The 23,479-nt window shown below is 41.2% G+C and overlaps 3 protein-coding genes across 3 annotated transcripts; 1 reads left to right on the forward strand and 2 right to left on the reverse strand.

Moving 5' to 3' along the window:
* Window positions 1-143: 143 nt before the first annotated feature.
* On the forward strand, window positions 144-13,727 carry LOC126625127 (N6-adenosine-methyltransferase MT-A70-like). The gene is made up of 7 exons (XM_050294205.1): window positions 144-1,516; window positions 10,940-11,038; window positions 11,416-11,499; window positions 11,592-11,947; window positions 12,068-12,284; window positions 12,531-12,610; window positions 13,041-13,727. Exons 1-7 carry the CDS (start codon window positions 269-271, stop codon window positions 13,285-13,287), a joined length of 2,331 nt encoding a protein of 776 aa, XP_050150162.1. The 5' UTR covers window positions 144-268; the 3' UTR covers window positions 13,288-13,727.
* Window positions 13,728-14,755: 1,028 nt separating this feature from the next.
* On the reverse strand, window positions 14,756-15,859 carry LOC126625142 (mavicyanin-like). The gene is made up of 2 exons (XM_050294222.1): window positions 15,513-15,859; window positions 14,756-15,319 (listed from the first exon to the last, which is right to left on the reverse strand). Exons 1-2 carry the CDS (start codon window positions 15,703-15,705, stop codon window positions 14,925-14,927), a joined length of 588 nt encoding a protein of 195 aa, XP_050150179.1. The 5' UTR covers window positions 15,706-15,859; the 3' UTR covers window positions 14,756-14,924.
* Window positions 15,860-17,560: 1,701 nt separating this feature from the next.
* On the reverse strand, window positions 17,561-21,107 carry LOC126625133 (uncharacterized). Its single transcript, XM_050294213.1, has 8 exons — window positions 20,633-21,107; window positions 19,915-20,059; window positions 19,663-19,831; window positions 19,118-19,388; window positions 18,706-18,971; window positions 18,413-18,628; window positions 18,121-18,229; window positions 17,561-17,994 (listed from the first exon to the last, which is right to left on the reverse strand). The coding sequence occupies exons 1-8, from the start codon at window positions 20,781-20,783 to the stop codon at window positions 17,936-17,938; spliced, it is 1,386 nt and encodes a 461-aa protein (XP_050150170.1). The 5' UTR covers window positions 20,784-21,107; the 3' UTR covers window positions 17,561-17,935.
* Between the last annotated feature and the right edge of the window lie 2,372 nt (window positions 21,108-23,479).

Here is a 23,479-nt window from a genome sequence, read left to right on the forward strand (position 1 = left end):
CGTCAGCAGACACCTTACTTAGTTCTGTCGGACTAAGTGGGCTGACCGGGCCCGATGGCCTAAATTTGAAAGCAAGGTCCAACCCTCGGCCCAGACGAATGAGCCCACTTGGCCCGGCCTCGCCAATACAAAGACCATCCGCTGTTCCCAGAGACAGGGATACGTTAGTTTGCTTCAGCTGCTTCATCTTCTAAAACCTCACTCAAATCTCAGTCGCTCGCACAGAGAAAACCACAACAAATCCATAGCACCAGCACCAGCACCAGCAATGGAGACCCAATCGGAAGGCGGAGGAGACAAATCTATAGCCAGCATCCGAACCATGGCTCAACAGCTCGAAGCTCGAATAGAGTCTCAACGCACCACCCAGCTCGAACTCCTCTCGTACCTCCAATCCCAAATCGGCCCCACCATCGTCCCCACCATTGATCTCTCTCTCAAGGTTCTCTCCGCCTTCAACGACCGCCCTTTTACTCCCACGCCTCCTCTTCCCGACCCCAAACCAAACCCCAGAAAGCCGATCGAACCCACTCTCCCTTCGACCCCAGAACCCCACCGCAGCCGTCTCCCGTCCCCTGAGCCGAAACCCACTAACCCAATTGACCAAAGCCCGAAGCTTTCTTTGAAACCGGAGAATTCGGAGCCGACCCCCCAAGCAGAACCGGAGAAATTCAGCCCCATTGATGAGATGGGGAACCCGTTGTCACTGGTTCGGGCTATGGTGGCGGTTTGCTTACTTGAAATAGTGCCCTTTTCGCGAATTGACTCGTCAGCAGTGTTGAGGAAGCTTGAGGGCGACCAGAAAGCGACTGAGGAGGAGAAGGCAGCCTTGCGTGAGATGGGAGGAGAGTCCGGGGCGATATTGGCGGTGGAGATGGCGTTGAGGTCAATGGCGGAGGAGAACGGTGGTGTGGAGTTGGAGTTTGTGGTGGGTGGTAAGTCGAGGGTTGTCGTTTTGGGGATTGACCGGACTCGGCTGATGAAGGAATTGCCAGAAAGCAAGCAGTTTCATAGTCGAGATTTGAATTCAGGAGTTGGGAATGGGAGTTTGAGTCAGAATCAGCAGCAAGTGGTGACTAGCGGCAGCGATGGTAACGGAGGTGGAGTGTTTGGGATGGGAGGCCCTAGTTCAAGGCCAATGCAGGACATGTGGATGAACCCTAATGATGCTCATATGGCCAGTTTTCCGCCTATGTTTCCTGGGAGTGGACAGCCGGGTTCATTTACGGGTCCAAGGGGTGCTCCTAATCCTAGAGTTATGGGCATGATGGGAATGCCTAGAGGGATGGGTGGTGTTCCTCCAATGCATAGAGCTAGTAGTATGGGGCCGAATGCAACAATGGATGGCCCCAATTCGATGTCACATAAGCCGCGGAGTGAAGAGGAGGAACTGAAGGATGTTGAGGCACTGTTGAATAAGAAGACTTATAGGGAGTTGCAGAAGTCAAAAACTGGTGAGGAGATTTTGGACCTCATTCACCGGCCAACTGCGAAGGAGACTGCTGTAGCTGCCAAGGTTTGTCAATGTCAATGTTTTTATTTGTATTGCTATCTTAATATATTAATGGTTTTATCTGTCAAAGACTACTCGATCAAACCTGAAAATCTGCTATGTGTAAAAACTATTACCTGTCTGTTAACTAAACAATGAGTAGGCTCGCGCTAAAGCTAGGGCGTCACCCGTAAGTGGCGCGCTGTGTGGCCCGAGAACAGTGATAAGTGAGCAAGGGTCGCTGTATCTCCATCGGCACCCGGATGCAGTGTTAAATGAGCAAGGGGGCCATAGAAACTTCTTTTCGAACGACTCCACTCAAAGTTGTTTGGGAGCATATGCTCATATCAACTTTACCCGGGACACACAAAAGAATGAGTAGGCTCGCGCTAAAGCTAGGGCGTCACCCGTAAGTGGCGCGCTGTGTGGCCCGAGAACAGTGATAAGTGAGCAAGGGTCGCTGTATCTCCATCGGCACCCGGATGCAGTGTTAAATGAGCAAGGGGGCCATAGAAACTTCTTTTCGAACGACTCCACTCAAAGTTGTTTGGGAGCATATGCTCATATCAACTTTACCCGGGACACACAAAAGAAGTACTTTGATCCTATTAGACGGGGGAGGGTGAAGAAGCTAGGACAGAAGGGTAGAGTTCAAGAGAGCAAAATGCGTTTAGGAACGTGGAATATAGGAACCTTAACGGGAAAATCTATGGAAGTAGTGGAAGTTATGGTGAGGAGAAGGATAAATATTATGTGCCTACAAGAAACTAAGTGGGTTGGTAGTAAGGCAAAGGATCTAGAAAACTCAGGGTTTAAACTTTGGTATTCGGGCACAAATAGAACGAGAAACGGTGTTGGCATCATCGTGGATAAGACCTTGGTACAAGATGTTGTAGATGTCAAGAGGGTAGGAGATAGAATCATGGCAATCAAGATTGTAATAGGACAAGAACTTATCAATGTGATTAGTGCGTACGCACCTCAAGTAGGGTTGGATACGAGTTCGAAGGAGAAATTTTGGGAAGACCTTGGAGACTTGGTGCAAGGAATTGCTCAGACGGAGAAGTTATTTATAGGAGGAGACTTAAATGGACACGTGGGCAGGGAGACAGGCAACTATGGAGGTTTTCATGGTGGCCATGGTTTTGGGGAGAGAAACGAGGATGGGGAAGCTATCTTGGATTTTGCAATGGCATATGATCTCTTCTTAGCCAACACCTTCTTTAAGAAGAGAGAAGAACATGTGATCACCTACAAGAGTGGGTCGTCAAAAACACAAATAGATTTTCTTCTAATGAGGAAAGGGGATCGTATAACTTGTAAGGATTGCAAAGTTATACCAGGAGAGAGCGTGGCTAATCAACATCGCTTGTTGGTGATGGATGTACATATCAAAAGAGTAAGACAAAAGAACAAGACTTGGAAGTGCCCAAGGACTAGATGGTGGAATCTAAAAGAAGAAAAACAAGCCATTTTCAAAGAGAAGGTAATCACCCAATGTGTGTGGGATAGAGAGGGGGAAGCTAGCCAAATGTGGGATTCCATGGCTAGTTGTATCCGAAAAGTAGCAAAAGAGGTATTAGGAGAGTCCAAGGGCTTTGCCCCACACCAAAAGGAATCTTGGTGGTGGAATGAGGAGGTACAAACAAAGGTGAAGGCTAAGAAGGAATGTTGTAAAGCCTTATACAAGGAGAGGACCGATGAAAATGGTGAAAGGTATAGAAAAGCGAAGCAAGAGGCGAAGAAAGCTGTCAGAGAAGCTAAGTTAGCGGCTTACGACGATATGTATAAACGACTAGATACCAAAGAAGGAGAGTTGGATATCTATAAACTATCTAGAGCAAGGGAAAAGAAGACAAGGGACCTAAACCAAGTGAGGTGCATCAAGGATGAGGATGGAAAGGTTCTTGCTACAGAGAACGCGGTTAAAGACAGATGGAGAGGTTATTTTCATAATCTTTTCAATGAAGGACATGAAATGAGTGCTTCTTTAGGGGCGTTGAGTAACTCAGAAGAGTGTAGAAACTACTCTTTTTATCGTCGAATCCGAAAGGAAGAAGTGGTTGTAGCTTTGAAGAAGATGAAGCATAAAAAAGCAATAGGCCCAGACGATTTACCAATCGAAGTGTGGAAACTTTTGGGAGAGACAGGTATAACATGGCTCACTGACCTTTTCAATAGGATTTTGAAAACGAAGAAGATGCCAAATGAGTGGCGAACGAGCACTTTGGTGCCTATCTACAAGAATAAGGGCGACGTACAAAATTGCATGAACTATAGGGGTATTAAGCTAATGAGTCATACAATGAAGCTCTGGGAGAGAGTCATTGAGCATAGATTGAGGCAAGAGACACGGGTTTCGGACAACCAATTCGGGTCCATGCCAGGGCGCTCAACCATGGAGGCAATCTATCTCTTACGAAGATTGATGGAAAGATATAGAGATGGGAAAAAGGATTTACACATGGTCTTTATAGATTTGGAAAAAGCGTATGATAGGGTCCCAAGAGACATTCTTTGGAGGATTTTAGAGAAGAAAGGAGTACGAGTAGCATATATCCAAGCTATAAAGGATATGTATGAAGGAGCAAAGACTGCCGTAAGAACTCATGAAGGACAAACCGAAAGCTTTCCCATAACTGTAGGATTACATCAAGGCTCATCCTTAAGTCCTTACCTTTTTGCGTTGGTAATGGATGAGTTAACAGGACATATTCAAGATGATATTCCTTGGTGTATGCTTTTTGCAGACGATATAGTATTGATAGATGAAACTCAGGAAGGGGTAAATGCAAAGCTTAACCTTTGGAGAGAAGTCTTGGAATCTAAAGGCCTTCGCCTAAGCCGATCAAAGACAGAATATATGGAGTGCAAGTTCAGTGCAAATGGAGGCCAAAACGAGTTAGGGGTGAGGATCGGAGATCAAGAAATACCAAAGAGCGACCGTTTTCGTTACCTAGGATCTATCTTGCAAAAGAACGGAGAATTAGATGGAGATCTCAACCATAGAATACAAGCTGGATGGATGAAGTGGAAGAGTGCATCCGGCGTGTTGTGTGACCGCCGTATGCCACTGAAGCTCAAGGGAAAATTTTATAGGACGGCAATAAGGCCGGCGATGCTGTATGGCACAGAATGTTGGGCGGTGAAACATCAACACGTACACAAAATGGGTGTAGCGGAGATGAGGATGCTTCGTTGGATGTGTGGGCACACGAGAAAGAATAAGATTAGGAATGAGGATATCCGGGGTAAAGTAGGAGTAGCCGAAATTGAAGGAAAGATGAGAGAAAATCGGTTACGGTGGTTTGGACATGTGCAAAGAAGGCCTACTGACGCTCCGATTAGAAGATGCGACTATGGGACAGAGGTTCAGGGCCGAAGGGGTAGAGGAAGACCTAGGAAAACTTTGGAAGAGACTCTAAGAAAAGACTTAGAGTACTTGGATCTAACGAATGACATGACACAGGATCGAGCACAATGGCGTTCTAAGATTCATATAGCCGATCCCACTCAGTGACTTGGATTTTCCAAGTCTCCAACCGAGAAGTTTTCCTCACTCGGGAAATTAAGGGAACACTACCCCAACCTACATGCTCCACTCAGAAAGCTTCAACATACAAGCTTCAACAAAAGAAAATTCAAAGAACTTAGCGAAGAAGGCTTTGGTGTATTTAACACAATACGTTGAAATGAAGGAAAGCGTATTTATTGATATCCCCGATAAGCTACAAATATGTACATATACATGAGTCAAAATAAACACACAAGAGGGAGCCTTCACAAAGGTTGCTTAGGAGAAGTCTCAGCAGTCGGTAGAGCCCCAGAAAGAGAAGGCACCGGAGGGGGATCATTTGGAGCCTCAGTACTGGACAGAACCCTAGAAGGAGGAGGCATCAGAGGTTGATCATTTGGAGCTTCATCACGCGGTACAGCCCCAGAAGACGAAGGCAATAAATGCCTTTGGAACAAACCCACAAATCTCTGATGATCAAGTAAAACCTGACCATCAGTTTCCTTCATCTGGTCAAGCTTCCTCTTCATGTTTGTAGCATAGTCATGTGCGAGCCGGTGCAACTGTTTATTCTCATGCTTGAGCCCTCTAATCTCCTGTTTGAGACTCATCACTTCAGCCGCCAATGATTCAACTTGGCGGGTTCGAGCAAATAGGCGTTGGGCCATATTAGACACTGAACCTGCACACTGAACACTGAGAGCCAGCGAATCCTTAACAGCTAACTCATCAGACCGTTTGGAAAGTAGTCTGTTATCTTTGGGAGTGAGAAGGTTCCTGGCCACCACCGCAGCGGTCATATCATTCTTCATCACGGAATCCCCAACGGTAAGAGGACCAGTAGGGGAGACGAAGGATGGGCGCCATATGTTGTCTGGAGAAGGCGGGGCTGCCTCTTCAACAAGGTTCAAGTCAAAACGACGGTCGGAGGGGCCAGACATTTTCAAAGGTGTTGAAGAGAGAAGAGGTCGGACAAATCAAGATCTTAGAAGTGCAAGAATGAAGCTTCTACTGGTGGAGATTCAAGTGTGCTTTGGAACTTAATGCCAGCCCCTATAAAAATCTGCACTCGACGGAGCTTCAGAAATCGAAGAGGCGTTTGCTTTCTCAAAAGCTAGGCTGCTTAGAGATCACGAGGGTTGATCTCAGAAATCGAAGAGGCGTTTGCTTTCTCAAAAGTTGGGCTGCTCAAAGACCACGAAGGCCGATCTCAGAAATCGAAGAGGCGCTCGCTTTCTCAAAAGCTGGGCTCCCCAGAGACCATGAGGGCCGATCTCAGAAATCGAAGAGGCACCTACTTTTCCAGCCTTTTCCAGCCTTGTCAGCACCTGTCACACGCACACTCAACTTTGCGGAAATTATGGGCATTCTGTCAAAGACTTCTGGGGAAGTAGAAAACACATGAATCTTACTGTTCAATCACCCACTTCCCACACGCAACAATCGCTCATGGGTACCACAGATAACTTTGCCAAAGTTCTCTGCCAAAGTTGAGCACGTGAAGCTTGCAGCTCCCACTACATCGCTCTGACCAAGAAGGGTAAAAGAATAGCAAAGAAATAGCACTAACAAAGTTTAGACCCATAAATTTTGAAGGTCTAGCTACCATATTATTACCCACAAGGGTAAAGGAACAGTACCACTGCTGGATAATTGGAAAGTCCCTGTGTGTCAACCTCTGTGCTTCGTGACAAGGTAGACTAGCAAACATGCCCAACCTTTACTCACATTCGAGAAAACACTCCCAATAAGATTAAGAGGCACCGTCCTCCGAATCTCGAGAGCCAGACTCCCAACATGACTACTTTCTTAAAAATCGAAGAGAGGGTAAAGGAACAGTACCATTGCTGGATAATTGGAAAGTCCCTGTGTGTCAACCTCTGTGCTTCGTGGCAAGGTAGACTAGCAAACATGCCCAACCTTTACTCACATTCGAGAAAACACTCCCAACAAGATTGCTTGCTCCAAAATCGAAGAGGCACCGCCCCCCGAATCTCGAGAGCCAGACTCCCAACATGATTACTTTCTCAAAAATCGAAGAGACACTGCTCCCCGAATCTCGAGAGCCAGACCCCCAGCATGATTGCTTTCTCAAAAATCGATGAGGCATCGTTCTCCGAATCAATCGAAGAGGCGCTCGCTTTCTCAAAAGCTGGGCTGCTCAGAGACCACGAGGGCCGAACTCAGAAATCGAAGAGGCACCTACTTTTCTAGCCTTGTCAGCACCTGTCACACGCACACTCAGCTTTGCAGAAATTATGGGCATTCTGTCGAAGACTTCTGGTGAAGTAGAAAGCACATGAATCTTACTGTTCAATCACCCACTTCCCACACGCAACAATAGCTCATGGGTACCACAAATAACTTTGCCAAAGTTCTCTGCCAAAGTTGAGCACGTGAAGCTTACAGCTCCCACTACATCGCTCTGACCAAGAAAGGTAAAATAATAGCAAAGAAACAACACTAACAAAAGTTTAGATACATAAATTTTTGAAGGTCTAGCTACCATATTATTACCCACAAGGGTAAAGGAACAGTACCACTGCTGGATAATTGGAAAGTCTCTGTGTGTCAACCTCTGTGCTTCGTGGCAAGGTAGACTAGCAAACATGCCCAACCTTTACTCACATTCGAGAAAACACTCCCAACAAGATTGCTTGCTCCAAAATCGAAGAGGCACCGTCCTCCGAATCTCGAGAGCCAGACTCCCAACATGACTACTTTCTCAAAATCGAAGAGAGGGTAAAGGAACAGTACCATTACTGGATAATTGGAAAGTCCCTGTGTGTCAACCTTTGTGCTTCGTGGCAAGGTAGACTAGCAAACATGCCCAACCTTTACTCACATTCGAGACAACACTCCCAACAAGATTGCTTGCTCCAAAATCGAAGAGGCACCGCCCTCCGAATCTCGAGAGCCAGACTCCCAACATGATTACTTCCTCAAAAATCGAAGAGACACTGCTCTCCGAATCTCGAGAGTCAGACCCCAGCATGATTGCTTTCTAAAAAATCGAAGAGGCATCGTTCTCCGAATCTCGAGAGCCAGATACCACAGACCACTTTTTCAAAGTGCTCTGACAGAGTTAAAACATGTGAAACTGGCAGCTCCCACTACCGTGCTATGATCAAGCAGGGTAAAGGAATAGCATTACTACTTGTTGTTAGGGAGACTCCTATATATGTCGACCTCCATCCCCAACGGACAGGCAGACCTGCAAAAATGCTCAACCCTTCATCATACCTGAGAGGGCACTCCCAACGAAGCCTTTCGAAATATTGAGCTTTCTTTCCCCCCGATAATACCTCTGCAAACAAGCTATACTAGAGCAAGAATATCTCATATCATCAGGGTTAAAAGCAAGAGTATCCCATATCATGCTTTTTCCCTGTCTTTTCTTTTGGCCTTGTTTTTACCTGCAAGACAAGGAGAAAGAGAGCAATCAGTCAGCACTTGGAATCAAGCTTCCAGCCAGGAACTGACTGCCTGGAACCCCTTACCTGATTACTTACCTGTCATTGCTCTCGAGTACTCATCTTCAACATCTTATGTTTCCAGGGAAGATTCCGCATCTGCTTGAGGAACAGATAGGGCAAGTGCGAAGGATACAAGGAAGCATGTGGAGACAAGCGTAACAGCACACGTGCCGATACATCCATTACTCTGTCAAAAGCAAAAGTATCCCATATCAGCAGGGTGGAACGTACTCTAGATTTGATGGACTTGTTTTGACCCTCAAATTCTTCAGTCGGCCTTATACTCTGGAGGAAACCAGAAAACCCTCCAGCTCAGTTCAAGAATAAGCCTGTGGAAAGTTACTTCTTCAAAAGCAAAAGTATCTCATATCATCTCTTCTCATTTTTCTTCTCTTTATCCTTCATGCTGCTGCAAGATGGGGAGAAGGTGAACAATCAGTCGGAGCTCTGATTGCTTACCTTGTCTGTCACCTCTTTCAGCAGACCCCCTAGCTCGGCGACTTGGGGGACTCCTACTACATGGTTTGTATCGCGCTTGACCAAGCCTGAAACTACAAGTAAGCTTCAAGTGAAATTGATACATTACCTTGTGCATCCCCACCAGTTAAAGATACCACCCCTGGATGGAGGAAGAGTACTTCCAGAGAAGATGCCACATCTACCTATGAGACAGATAAGGCAAGTCAAGACGACACCACACTCCGATACTTAGAAGTTTCGTGATTACGAGATCATTCTCCCACAATATTTCCTAATGTCATTTGTACTAAATCATTCACTTGTACTCACTAAAGGAGAGCTTGAACCTATGTACTTGTGTAAACCCTTCACAATTAATGAGAACTCTTCTATTCCGTGGACGTAGCCAATCTGGGTGAACCACGTACATATTGTGTTTGCTTTCCTATCTCTATCCATTTATATACTTATCCACACTAATGACCGGAGCAATCTAGCGAAGATCACAAAAAGCGACCGTTTTCGCTACCTAGGATCTATCTTGCAAGAGAACGGAGAATTAGATGGAGATCTCAACCATAGAATACGAGCTGGATGGAAAGAGTGCATCCGGCGTGTTGTGTGACCGTCGTAGGCCACTGAAGCTCAAGGGAAAATTTTATAGGACGACAATAAGGCCAGCGATGTTGTATGGCACAGAATGTTGGGTGGTGAAGCATCAACACGATGAGGATGCTTCGTGGGATGTGTGGGCACACGAGAAAGGATAAGATTGGGAATGAGGATATCCGAGGTAAAGTAGGAGTAGCCGAAATTGTAGAAAAGATGAGAGAAAATCGGCTCCGGTGGTTTGGACATGTGCAAAGAAGGCCGACTGACGCTCCGGTTCGAAGATGTTACTACGGGACAGAGGTTCAGGGCCGAAGGGGTAGAGGAAGACCTAGGAAAACTTTGGAAGAGACTCTAAGAAAAGACTTAGAGTACTTGAATCTAACGGAGGACATGACACAAAACCGAGCGCAATGGCGTTCTAGGATTCATATAGCCGACCCCACTTAGTGGGAAAAGGCTTTGTTGTTGTTGTTGTTGTTGTTGTTGTTGTTGCCCTTTTGGTCTACGCCCATTACCGGTTTTAGTAAAATCTCTAATTTCCGTCAATGTGTAATGTAAACAAAATTGGAGATTTGACTAAAATTGGTGGTTGGCAGAGACTGCAAGGGTATTGTTAACAAAATTGAAACCTTATGACTTATCATCCGTTCAATTTGTCTCAAAGAGACTCACGACATATATTACCATCCACATGAACCATTTGTGAGTAGTAAAATGGGTGTGAAACGACCATAATGCTCATGCACATGATGCGTGTGTTGGATGATCTATTCTAAAATTTGTTTGAATTAGGAGGTTCAACTAAAATTGGTAACTTCTGTAGACCACTACAGTTATATTAACAATTTTATAAAAACTTACATTGTCATATATGGTAAACCACGAGAAACTTTTGTATCTACAGCAATGTCTTAACCACCTGGTCTTACTAATCTAGCACCGTAACACGTGGAGGCAATGGGTTTGTAACACCACATGATGGTGTTACATATCACGCGGAAAATTACTCATAAACATGTGGGCCATATGTGATTTTACGCCTAATAAGTGTATTAATGTGATGAATAAGTATTAATATGATATTTTTCGTATTTTGTATTCTCTTCTTTACTTATTGACCAATAGAACCAAAATAATGTTTTTGGGTTCTGTAATCATGAGTAGGCAGCTTGTGGTGACTTGTCCAGAACATATAATTTTGCTTACAGTTTGTTCTGTATGTTACACCTGCAAGTCAATTATTTCACGGAATCATTGCTTGCACCTAAAAAACGCGCAAGCTTTCAACTTCGTAATGTGTTGAATATTTCTGGTTTTATATTTTATACGGGACTAGTTGCACCAGCAGGAAAGGCTGATGTCAGTAGATGTATTTTTTTGTTTCAGTTCAAAACTAAAGGTGGTTCACAGTTGAAGGAATACTGCTCATCCTTAACAAAAGAGGACTGCCGGCGTCAGTCTAATTCCATGCTTGCATGTGAGAAGGTCGGTAAGATATAGTCAGTTAGCTGTTCTTAAAGCACAAACCATGCATTTGATCATGATTCCTTAATTCCTGAAATTAGTTGCAATCCGAATGCTGCCTCTTGCTTATCATTTTTTTTTTTCTTGTTGTGCAATTTCAATTTAGAGCTTGCATCTACTCTAAGGCCTCGTTTGTTACAGAGGATTGGCTTGGATAAGACTATTCACTATATTTAAGGCATTTTGAAGGAAGAAATGCATGACAACCTTTCATATTTTGTTGAAGTTGAAGGATATTCATGAAGAAAAGATATCCCTACTAATCCCCAATAACTTTGATCTTAGTACTTACAACTATTTTGGTTCTTCACGTTGAATTTTATTCTCCCTTTTTTCAGGTTCATTTTAGGCGAATAATCGCTCTACATACCGATGTCAATTTGGGAGACTGTTCTTTTCTAGATACTTGTCGTCACATGAAGGTAAGGGTTACCCCCATTACTTGAGTGATAAACTAACTATACGCTAATGACTGGATTTCATAAAGTAATACACTTTTTGTCTCCATTGTTAGACATGCAAGTATGTCCACTATGAGCTTGATCCAACACCTGATGTGTCACACATGATGATGGGGCCTCCAGCACTCGCTCCACCTAGACAATTAAGGCCTCAACGTGCTGAATACTGTTCTGAGGTTGAACTTGGTCAACCACAGTGGATTAACTGTGATATACGCAACTTTAGAATGGACATTCTTGGGCAATTTGGAGTGATAATGGCAGATCCACCATGGGACATTCATATGGAATTGCCTTACGGGACAATGGCTGATGATGAAATGCGCAATCTTAATGTTCCGGCATTGCAGACTGATGGTCTGATTTTCCTTTGGGTCACTGGACGTGCAATGGAGCTTGGGCGTGAATGGTATGTGTATACTTTGTCCATCTGTCAACTATATGTTTCCTGAAACATATAAACAAATATGCTTAATTGTATCTGCTTATTCTTTGGCTTTCTCTCTCTGAAATATCACTGTTCTTGCAGTTTAGAATTTTGGGGATACAAGCGTATCGAGGAGATAATTTGGGTAAAGACTAATCAACTTCAACGAATAATTAGAACAGGGCGGACTGGCCACTGGCTTAATCATAGCAAGGAGCATTGTCTTGTTGGAATAAAGGGGGAACCATTAGTAAATAGAAATATTGATACTGATGTCATTGTTGCCGAGGTCAGAGAGACAAGCCGCAAGCCAGATGAGGTTAGTGGAATATGCATCATATAATTCTGCAGTGTAATACCTATTCAAATATAGTTCATCCCAATGCGCTTACAGGACGAACAATATTATAATTGTACATTTCCCTTACAATTTAAGAGGTGGTTGTCTAGAAGTTACTGCCTTCTGCTAGAGAGTTTTGTCTTAATTATCGTCTTTATTGTATTATTATTTCTTTAGTTTTGCTCAAGAATTCAAATTTGACTAAATGTACATGCATTCCTGCAGATGTACCCTTTGTTGGAGAGGGTAAGTCCAAGGACAAGAAAACTGGAACTGTTTGCTCGCATGCACAATACTCATGCAGGGTATGATTTTTGTACTAACGATTGTAATTGTTTAAAGTGGTCCTTCGTTGTTGTTGATTACCAATGTAGTAAGTAGCGATTTTGGCATAAACTGATAATCAAGGTAGCAGAGTATCCTGTGACAAACGGTGACAATTTGAATATAGTACTGTCTTAGGTTTCTGTAGGTTAAAGGTTTTTGATTGTGCAACTCAAAGTTGGGTATCATGGTAATGAGGGTGGATGCCATTGTATCTCTTTCCGATGGTTATAATGCGTTTACCATTGTTTATTCCTTCTTGTTGTCTGTGGGGCTTTACTTGAAAATCAAGCTTTCTAACCCTCCGCTTGCGTTGCAGATAGACATCCAATATATGAGTGTTAATTTTGCTACCATCTTGGTTATGGCTTTATGTTTTTTTTAACTTTATTCGAAACTATCTTGTATCAGGTGGATGTCACTAGGTAATCAACTGAGTGGCGTACGATTGGTTGACGAAGGCCTGCGTGCACGATTCAAGGCTGCTTATCCGGAAGTGGAGGTGCAGCCCGCTTCCCCACCCAGGCCATCTGCTATGGAAGTCGACTCTAATGCTGCCCAAATTCGGAGTCCATTTTCAGAACCTGCAGCTCCGGAGGCCCCCTATGCTGCTTCTGAAGTTAAGCCATCACCAATGGATGTTGAAATGGCCGGTTAATTAACCATTAGATTCATCGCAGTTGCTCAACCGAAACAGCACTCCGTTGTCTGGTGCATTTGTACTGAGATGTTGAGAGGAAGTCCTGCCCGGCCCTTGCCCGGATTACGATAGTAATGTAATGAGCTTGAAAGGGACTCCATGATCATCATCGATTCTGTCAGATGTGTTCAACTCTTCTTAGTTAAGAAAAAAACAGTGGTATAACGAGGGTTTTATAGTGTACTTCTGTGCCATATAGAATCGAGCATACTATGTGTTACAGTTACTACAAACATATTTATTTTCGGCCTTCAAGGAGCTGTATGAGGTGAAAATCTCATTTACAGTTCGGTAATAGCGATGGTAACAGTGATGTTATCACCGACTATAATCAGTTTAACAGTTTAAGTACAATTGATATTGTTGAGGCGCCATCAAAATATGGTTTTTGGAATGAATTTGTGGCGTCAGCATGTGTGGTTAATCATTTTTATCATTTATTCTTTAATATCTATTTATTCAATTCAACGATCAAAAATTAAAAAGCGTTTGGTGGATAAAATCGCCCTTATTCTTTGTCTATTATGTTCCTTGGATTTTCATTATCCCTAACTTTGTCCTTTCAATTGTTTGTTACATTCAAGATTTTGAGTTTCAGTTGTTGGGTCCCTTTCAATATTAGTGTTACGAAAGTCGAAAAAATGGGGGGCTTGCTTGTATAGCACAGTGACGATCCGCACCAATAATATAAAGACACATAAAAAAGAACAATTTTATTTTATATCATTATATTATTAGCATATGAAATCACTATGCCAATATACCAGCGTCATATAAAACATTATTTTAAAAATCAAATCAGCGACAAAATTTTCTCATTTGTGAGATATTTTATTTATTTTGAATCTATGATATGCTGCATAGTTTTGATCGGTGACCCACGTAAGAGGGAGACGAGACATTGTTGTCACACCGTCGTGGGCAGGCAAGGCAACACCCACATCCAGCTGGAAACTTAATAATTGTACAAACAATTAGACCGGCTCACCACCATCATTGCCGGGCGGTGTTCTGTTCAAAGAGTAAAATGGTAAGGAGATTCTCTAAAAGTGGAGGAATTCTTCATAGATTTTTTGACATTTCATGCATTTAGCACAATAGTTTATAATGTTGGAATAAAAATTAACGTTAAATTGTAAGACGACAAAGAGTTCGTGAAAAGTGCAATTTTGAGAAAATCCCCCTAACATTTCTCTCTTTTGACTCTCTTTTGACTTGTCACATGTGAGGAAACCCATGTGATCTTTCTCGACACTAAAAAAAGTACTTTGGAACTTTCTCGTTGAGGTTAAAGCCCTCTCAATCGAGACCTATCAGGGAATTGTATATAAATATCAAAATACGATTATATGTCTATTTCTCTGTTCACTCTGTTTCAAAAATTAGGAATTTCATCAAAAAAATCTGAGAACAGGAACACTAAACATCACATAAGGAATTTGCTTTATTCTGTTGAATTGACAAAAAGAATTACAAAACCAAAACTTCCATATTACAGAACCAATATTAACGGGAAAAAGAAAAAAAATAGAAGTAAAAAAAGAATCACCATCCAAATGTGAGGAGAAAATTCAACTCATGAATGTTAAATGTCTTCACATATTGCCACTGAAAAGTGCAGACACCACAAATCCAACAACGGCCGCTGCGAAAACTGGAAACCTTTGTGACGGAGAAGAAGAAGAAGAAGGCGGAGCCGGGATGGTGCCAAAGACGGTGGGGTAAGAAGGAGCAGAAGCGTCCAATGAACTAGGGCCAGAGGAAGGAGAGTCAGCAGAGCCATTGCCAGACAGAAAGGAAATGTGGAGCTTCTGGCTCTTTTCGCAATGGCCCGGTTCGCCGCTGGTGAAGTAGAAATCCCCCAATGTGGTGAAATTGAAGAGAGAGTTGCCGTCGTTCATGTACAAGATTGGATCTTTGAGGTTGCAGCTGCTGTAGGATTGTGCTGTCACTTGAATCACCGAGTCTTGGCTTGGTGGGTACAAAAACACTGCATATCGAAGAAAGAAATGAGAAATGCGACATTCTAAACTGCTCTAAATTATCCAAACCTCTTGCAATGGGGCCGGGACATTGTCCTGGCCCTCACATGGGGTGAAATGAAACGGCCATACTACTGCAGGCGAACTGACCTAACCGACATATGTGGTTTGGAAAGGAGAAAAGAGGAAGAAGAAACTTACAAAGAGAATCTCCAAGCTTGAATTGATGGTATTTTGACCATTTGGTGTAGACCTGTGGATTTGCAGAAGTTGGTATTCCCCAAGAATCTAGATCTCCTACTTTGTACTGGTAGCAGAGCACTTGGGACTGAATTAACATGAGGAACTGCAGAGCCAAAAGGAAGTGCAATCTTGGAGTTCTGAGGTTGGCCATCTCTCTCTAACCCCTCTCCCTCTCTCTCTCTCTCTCTCTCTCTCTCTCTCTAACTTAGAGGTTTTATTCTTGAATTTAGGAGTGAGAGTTTTAAGAATTAGTCGCTGGATGGGCAAATCTTATTGGCTCTGAGGGTGTCTGCAGACAGATAGCCTGAAGACAGAACTACCAAATGCCCCTTGGTATGTGTGTGATTGGGCAAATTTATACGATGCAGATGGTTTACATCTTTTTAGAGATGGTCAAAAGAGTAAATGTCAAGCCAGCTGTATCTCATAAAGGAGAAATTTTTAGTTGTGACGGAAATACGGATGGTATATCATGTGTTTTTATATAAATGGTGGAAATTTTTATTTTTTAAGTTTTTAACACATATCCTACCATTTATATAGCGATACTTAATGTATCATCCCGTATGACGGTCATATTGAAAAATATCTCCTCATAAAGGGCATCAAAAGGATAAAAAGGTATTTCCACACACTTTTTTTTTACATACATTTATTTATTTGTGACTATCGAATTAGATGGGAAAAAAAAAAATAATGGGAGATATGTAAGAGAAGGATTTAGGTGGGACAACCATCCCCACCGTTGAATCTCAAGCCATTAATACAAGGTCATGTAGAAAGTGTCTTACACATAAATTTTGTATAAGAGGTTTGAAGCGCTATAATAGCAATGAAGTCTCTCTCATACTTGTAGATTGTGGGAAAGGTTGGTTTGTTCTTGGTAAGTGGTAACATGACGAAGAGGCTGTCAGTTAGGAGAGAAATTTACACAGAATATTATTATATAATATCTCAAGCTGATCACGCATTATTAACGTTTTAAATTTGATACTTAACAGTGAGTAATTGGCTCCAGAGTTTGTTGATAGGGTGAAATTGGAAAACCAACATCATATGGCCAATAATTTCACATGGGCAAGTTGGGGTGGTGATCTATGGATTCAACGCCAAATGGGATTAAGAATTTTCATTTTGATATGATTGGGAAGATAAAACAAGTTGTAATTGGATGGATCATGTGGAGCACAAATGAAGTAGCATGAGAGCATGTCTCATTCCACATGGAGTGTTTGTCTTCTAGATTCAGTCAGAGCCAGAGGAGGCCACTTAGGGGTCACAACTACTTAGATATGGCTACAATACTTATTTATATTTAATAATATTATCGTCTCGAGGTCAGATGGTTATTATATTAAATACATATATTCACATAAATTTTAAGTTAACCGTCAGATGATGATTGTACTGAATAGAATCAAAAGAGGTCGCCAGCCAATTGATACCCTCGAATATAATTATGTGCCTCCAAGAGATCTTGCATTTAGTCGAGAATCCCATCCATAACCATCTTGGAGTCATCTTCAACTACTACATCCTTGATATTTCTCCAGGAGATTTCCATTAATAGTGACTAATTTAATTCCTATAGTGAGACTCCAATTAAGAAAACAATGTCGACATTCTCTCTGTTGGCTTTATGGAGTTCAGATTCTCATAAATTCAAGACTTCAAATGTCCCAAACATTTTCAAATTTAGAAATGCAAAAGAACACTACAATGTCAAGATTCTCTTTTTCTTATACTAGGAAGGGGGATTTCGAACTCGAAACTTAATACGAAGGAGAATGCTCTTAATCAACACTGAGCTGCGAAGCCTCTTGTCAATATTAACATCCGCCTGAATTCAAATTTCAAGGACGACAATCGTTTGATCAAAGAAAACTAGATGCGATCTCAAATTTCATAGATGTATCAAAGGAGAAATAGAAATGTAACAAGTATATGCTACCTCCAAGTATTTCTAATAGAAACAAAAAAAAAAAAAAAAAAAAAAAAGGGGGCAATAAAAGGGAGGGAAAAGAAACCATCACTTGCATGTGTCCTTACATTTTCTACCATCATATGACAAAATATACCTGATAAAGCACCAGTCTACCATAATTGGAGAATACATTAACTACACATAGTAACTAGAGTTGTTAGTCATTTCTTTGTGCTGTAACCACCTGCTGATTGCCCCCTGAAAATCCTCCATACCTCGTTTCGAAGTAGGAATCAAACGGGATTTTCGTCATTGATCAGACGGCAAACAGAAAACCAAGACATACAGCTCGAAAATTCAAATTACAGTAGGTGGCTTGTTTTCAGTTCCAAAAAATTGCAGACGTCTGTTCCTTTTTCTTCTTTTTTCCTTTATTGTTGCTATTTTCATCTTCCAATTAGTCGTTTAATGGCTCCGCTTCTGTGTCCCTCTCCTGCATTGTCCATTCTTCTGGTTCTGTAAACATAAACATACTTCATCAATAATCATCACCGTAAGAAACCCACAGAAAATAGGAAGGGAATGCAAAGATTCAAACACATTAATTAAATCGAAAGATTTGTTGACTACTGCAGAACTCACTTGACTTGTGGCCATCAGAAATCACCATGAGCCGCCTCTGCAATACAGCAGCCATAGAAAGGAAAATCGAGCACATACCAAACATGATGGTGATGGGAAATGCATTAACCTACAACAAGGAAACCAAATATTTAGATACGAGGAAAAAGGTGCAAATATAATTTTTTTGTATACCTATGAGAGGCAGAAACCATTCAAGGATGCTCGTGAAATTTTTTGTTTTCATAAAAAGAGCAATTTCTGATTGGTGCAGTCCCAAGGAATCATGAGCAAATGCAACCTAATCACTCACATTGTACAGCACAACGCACACAAAGATGTTGAGAGGAATGCGGAAGAAGTTCATGATGGTGCTTCTCGCCTCCTCTGGGATGTATTGGGACCTCATTTTCATGATAGATGGCCAGAATATTCCCACGCAGGCCTCAAATGTGCAGAAGCCAACAAGCTGACAATACCCTGATAATGACATGCTCCCACCTTTCACATCGGAAGGTGCAATCAAGAACTGCAAAAATTCATAGACAAGTTGATGTCCGTGGTTCAAAAGAAACTAAAATTGATAAATTAAAATTCATGACATACGCTTGTCACAATGGGAAGCAGAAGGGAAGCCGCAGAGACTGCAAATACAATCTGCATGTAGCTCTCAACTCTTAGGGATGAACCTGCCATCAGCCGAGACGCTAAAGAGCTTCCCAACATCGAGGCTAGCATGAATGTTGCAAAAATGAAACCGTGTGGAATCTCCTCATCATTTGGGCTCAAAGCAGGAGTCCAGAGGAATACAAAGGTGTACATTGAGCCTTCAAATAGGGACTGTATGGCACCCAGCAAAGCAATTTTCTCATCTGCTCCAACAGAAAATAATAGAAAAAGAATTTATGAGAAATGCAGAAGAATAAGGTTAAAGTCTAATATTATGAAAGTCAATGACAGAATTAACCACTAATGAAAAAGGAGTAAGTATCAAAGGAGATAAAAATCAGGGATTCACCAGAAGCAATGGCTATGGCAGCACCCCTGAACTGGGTAAGTAAGTTCTTGTTTTCTGTATCATCCCCATAATTTTCACCCCATGATACCATTATAATTGCCATGCCAATTGCCAAAAAGCATGCAGCAGCATCAAATGGAGAAACGGGGCCAAATCCCAAAGTATCTACCAGAAGATTCCCAAGCAACCCAGCTACTATAGCAATTAGACCATTTCCAAGAAATACAGCCTTAGAGAATGTCAATGAAAGCCACTGTTGCTCGAAGCCCCTCTGCAAAAATTAAGCAATTGAAGTGAATGAAATTTACTTTTATGACACAATGTCTAAGTAACAAAAAAAGATGACTTGAATTGAGCCCTATGGACCCAATCCAACTTACACCTCCTGGGCCGTACCATATAAAAACAATGCACATAAGTAGGAAGTCCAAAATATCAAAAGAAGGATATATTCATTGACAAATTTGTCACAGTAACTACATATTGGAGACTTTCACATATACAATCTCCAGAATTGCAATTAATTAGCAGAGCAGTTGCCGCACCTTATTATGTTCCGCCACAAGCCAAGACTCAAAAGCTGAAAAAAGTAGAGAAGTAGCAATGCCTCCCAATATGCGTCCCAACAATAAAACCTTATAGTCGGGAAAATGTTTGGTGAAGCAGCTTAGAATGTAAGTTATGCAGTACGTAATACATGCCCTCTTCCGACCCCTGGATTTGACATATCGTTATTCAGAATTAATAATGTGATCATGTTAAGGGACATAAAGCTAATCAACAAGGAAACCTCTTACTGTTTGTCAGCTAGAGATCCAACAATTGTCCCGAACAACATGGATGATCCAAACCCAGCAATAAAAAGTTGTCCAATGTCCCCCTTGCTGAACCCATACTGGCTGTATAGATAGTAAACATATGGACCCTGCAACCAATCACCAGCTATACCCCACATCCAATTCGATGAGATCCAGAAATGATACAACATATTGGGTATTATTCCCAATGTAAAGCATCGATCTACTTCAATTCCAAGCAATTTTCAAAGACTACAATACTCTTGAGACCAAAAAGGTTAATGTTACCATAATCAATGCAATGAAGTCCACTACAAGCAAAACATCCCAAAACCGCGGTATAAAGTACACAAATTGTAGAATCAAGAATCATAAGGGTTTTCCTATCACTTTGCTGTCGAATCAAGATACTGTAAATTGTAGAATAATCTCTAATTTCAGTTCAATTGGGTTTTCCTATCCCTTCACAATGGAATCAAAAACAACAAATTCGATCCTAAATGAAGTCCACAACAAGCAAGATTCAGAAACAGCACAACCAATTACATAAATCACCACCCCAAGCAACTGTAAATTTTTGAATCTATAATTTTAATCCAATTGGGTTTTCACATCACTCCACCATCCAATAAAAAAAACAGCAAATTCGGTCCAAACATTCAAATCTAAAGGAAACCCAGATAAAAAATAGACGAAGAAATGGCAGATCCGGACGTACCCATCATGAGAGAGTATATGAGGAGGTAATTATTCTTGAAGGCATTGAAAGCAGAGGTGGTATGAATGCGATCTTTGTTGTTCTTGCTCAGCTCGAGAGCTGCCACCACCGCTGCCATTCCCCCGAACAGAAGGATGTAGAACAACTCCATTGCTGCTGCTGCTGCTGCGAGCTCTCAGTCTCTCTCTCTAAAACCCAGAAAACAAAAGGGAATTGATGAGAGAGAGAGAGGGGGGAGCGAGTGGGAGCGAGTGTTGAGTAGTTGAGAAGCTTATAAAGGACCGGGTACCAACTGTGAAACGGACGCGGAGTGGAATGCGAAGTTTAGGTGGTGGGAATGCGATTTGTTGAATTGAAAAAAGGGGTTCAAGATTTCCCGGGGAATCCAATTCCCGCAAATCTCACACCGGTTTTGATCCGATGGGTTTGCTGACTGTATCTACTATGTTTTCTATTTCTTTTCTTTTCCCTTCTTTTCCCTTCTCCGCTTCCTCTCTTTTATTTTCAATTCTAAACCGGGGTAAATTTATACGGTGTAGTTATATTCTTTTTTATTTATAGGTGAAATGTTCGATTCCTGTCAAATATGAATTTGAATCACATTATTGCTAGTTCATTGTGGTACTAAGCTTACCTCCTCCATTTTAATATAGATAATAACATTTGTCAAAAAAAAAAGGTAAATTTGAGGCTTTTTAACCAAAATGGTCTATAAAATTGTCATAACTCCTCACTTGGGTCCTTGGATTTGAAATCGATAGAAGTAATACTTGAGTTTGTCCACCATCAATCATTTTGGTCATTCCGTGAGAAATTCTACTAAATAAGGATCAAAATAACAAAAATACTCTTAATTCTTAAAGATCAAAATGAAGAGTTATGTCAACCTTATTAACTATTTTAGCTTAAAAAACCAAAATTTGAAACCCAAGATCTAAGATAGTTTTTACTTAAGAGCTTATATTAGTTGTATATGGGCGCGTAAGTTGATTTTAGTCGTCAATTCAAGTGATTTATGTAGGACGTATATGTATCAACAGGCTGAATTCGTTCTCACATGTAATATATTTATTAATTGCACCATTGTGGTCGTATCTCTTGCAAGTTCAAAAATTTGCGTCCCATTTTCAAGAAATGCTTCAACAATATAAAAGTAATACATATAAAATTACTAAAAATGAATTAAAATTTTGGTTACAAACTTATCATTCCAAATTCCCTCAAGAAAACATCCACATACAAACTAAATCTTTAAGTTGACAAATTGGTATAGTAATTAGTAAGAGCAAGATAGTGCATTAGGCAGGGTGCACATAATTAAGAAAAAGGTTAAAATGCAGTAATCCACTTTATTTGGGAGATTAAATTTGTTAATGCTCCACAACCTATATGTTCTAGGAGATTAGTGCATATAAGCCAACTCTATGGACAAACACTTGCAACGCCATTTCTTATTCGTGGTAAACATGTCAACATCTTCTCTTTGACTTGGTCGGTTTTTTTTCCATTTGCCTACTGCCTTGTTGTTTTTGACCCAAAAAGAGTCGGCATTCAACTTGTCGCGGAAAATTAACCCCCTAAAAAGAGTCGGCAATCAACTCCTTTTTTCAACATTTGCCAAGCTTATTCCGATTTAGAGCGTGTAGAAAGAAAATAAGAGTATGAAGATCACTATAAAAAAATATATATTTCTTTGCCTCCTATCCAGTCCCTCTAAGAGCATTTCTAATGGGGGCGGTATCCTCTAAGAGGTTATCACATTTTCAACCTTAACGAGAAATTTCATCCCTAATGAGCCTGAAAATGGAACTAGATACACCACTGAAGCTAGCAAATTCCTTTCTTGGGTAGCATAAAATCGGGCTACATCTAACCCCAAAAAACAGTGGATCCTACAAAAAAAAAAAGTAGCAACTCATGTGAGCAAAAGTTCTATCACTCCCCATCCACTTGCGAATATACTTATACTCTTCTTTTATTATTTTTTTAATTCTTTTTTCTTATTGTTCTTGCAATTTGGCTAATTAATGATTGTTTTAAATTCCATAAGAATTAAAATTTCAAATTGATTTAACGTTCATGGACATTGACGGGTGAAATTTTCAAATATTTTTTTTTCAAAATTGTATGATACTAATTTACCTATTGGTGCTAGGTAAATTGTTGTGTTACAAGTGAAAATCAAATTATTTCATAGGGCGAAGCGGGGGTTTGTTTCTTTCAACGGATGAGATTAACAAAAGGGAATCTAATCCAACGAACGATTCATAAGTGATGAAATCTAACTTTGTCACAATTTGAACTTTTTAGGTTGAAGGGTTCATAAATTTTTTTTTTTAAGATAGCACGTCTAAAAATCAACTTAAGAAAAACTACAACAACAAAGCATTTTCCCACTAAGTATGGTCGGCTACATGAATCTTAAAACGTCATTATGCTCGGTTCTGTGTCACGTCTTCCATTAGATCCAAGTACTCTAAGTCTTTTTTTAGAGTCTCTTACAAAATCCTTCTAGGTCTTCCTATAGCCCTTCGGTCCTGAATCTGTCCCGTAATCACATTTTCTAACCGGAGTGTCAGTAGGCCTTCGTTTCACATGTCTAAACTATCGTAACCAATTTCTCTCATCTTCCATTCAATTTCGGCTACTCCTACTTTACCTCGGATATCCTCATTCTTAATCTTATATTTTCTCGTGTGCCCACAAATCCAACAAAGCATAATGTGAAACCCTATTCCACATGGATTGAACTTTATGCCAACACGAATCTGATCCATGATGTTTATGATATTAAAGAATCATTTGGATTGAAGATTATGAGTTGATTACTCAAATGAACTTAACCAG

The sequence above is a fragment of the Malus sylvestris genome, chromosome 6 (genome assembly GCF_916048215.2).
Source record: "Malus sylvestris chromosome 6, drMalSylv7.2, whole genome shotgun sequence".
In the NCBI taxonomy this organism is placed as follows: domain Eukaryota; kingdom Viridiplantae; phylum Streptophyta; class Magnoliopsida; order Rosales; family Rosaceae; genus Malus; species Malus sylvestris.

Coding starts and splice junctions, on each gene's coding strand:
- LOC126625127 (XM_050294205.1), top strand. CDS start 269: ATGGAGACCCAATCGGAAGGCGGAGGAGACAAATCTATAGCCAGCATC. Junction 11,039..11,415: donor CCATGCTTGCATGTGAGAAG/GTCGGTAAGATA, acceptor CCCTTTTTTCAG/GTTCATTTTAGGCGAATAAT. Junction 11,500..11,591: donor ATACTTGTCGTCACATGAAG/GTAAGGGTTACC, acceptor CTCCATTGTTAG/ACATGCAAGTATGTCCACTA.
- LOC126625133 (XM_050294213.1), bottom strand. CDS start 20,783: ATGGAGTTGTTCTACATCCTTCTGTTCGGGGGAATGGCAGCGGTGGTG. Junction 19,389..19,662: donor TTGTGGCGGAACATAATAAG/GTGCGGCAACTG, acceptor TAATTTTTGCAG/AGGGGCTTCGAGCAACAGTG. Junction 18,230..18,412: donor TGTGCGTTGTGCTGTACAAT/GTGAGTGATTAG, acceptor TCCTTGTTGTAG/GTTAATGCATTTCCCATCAC.
- LOC126625142 (XM_050294222.1), bottom strand. CDS start 15,705: ATGGCCAACCTCAGAACTCCAAGATTGCACTTCCTTTTGGCTCTGCAG. Junction 15,320..15,512: donor CAAGCTTGGAGATTCTCTTT/GTAAGTTTCTTC, acceptor TTCGATATGCAG/TGTTTTTGTACCCACCAAGC.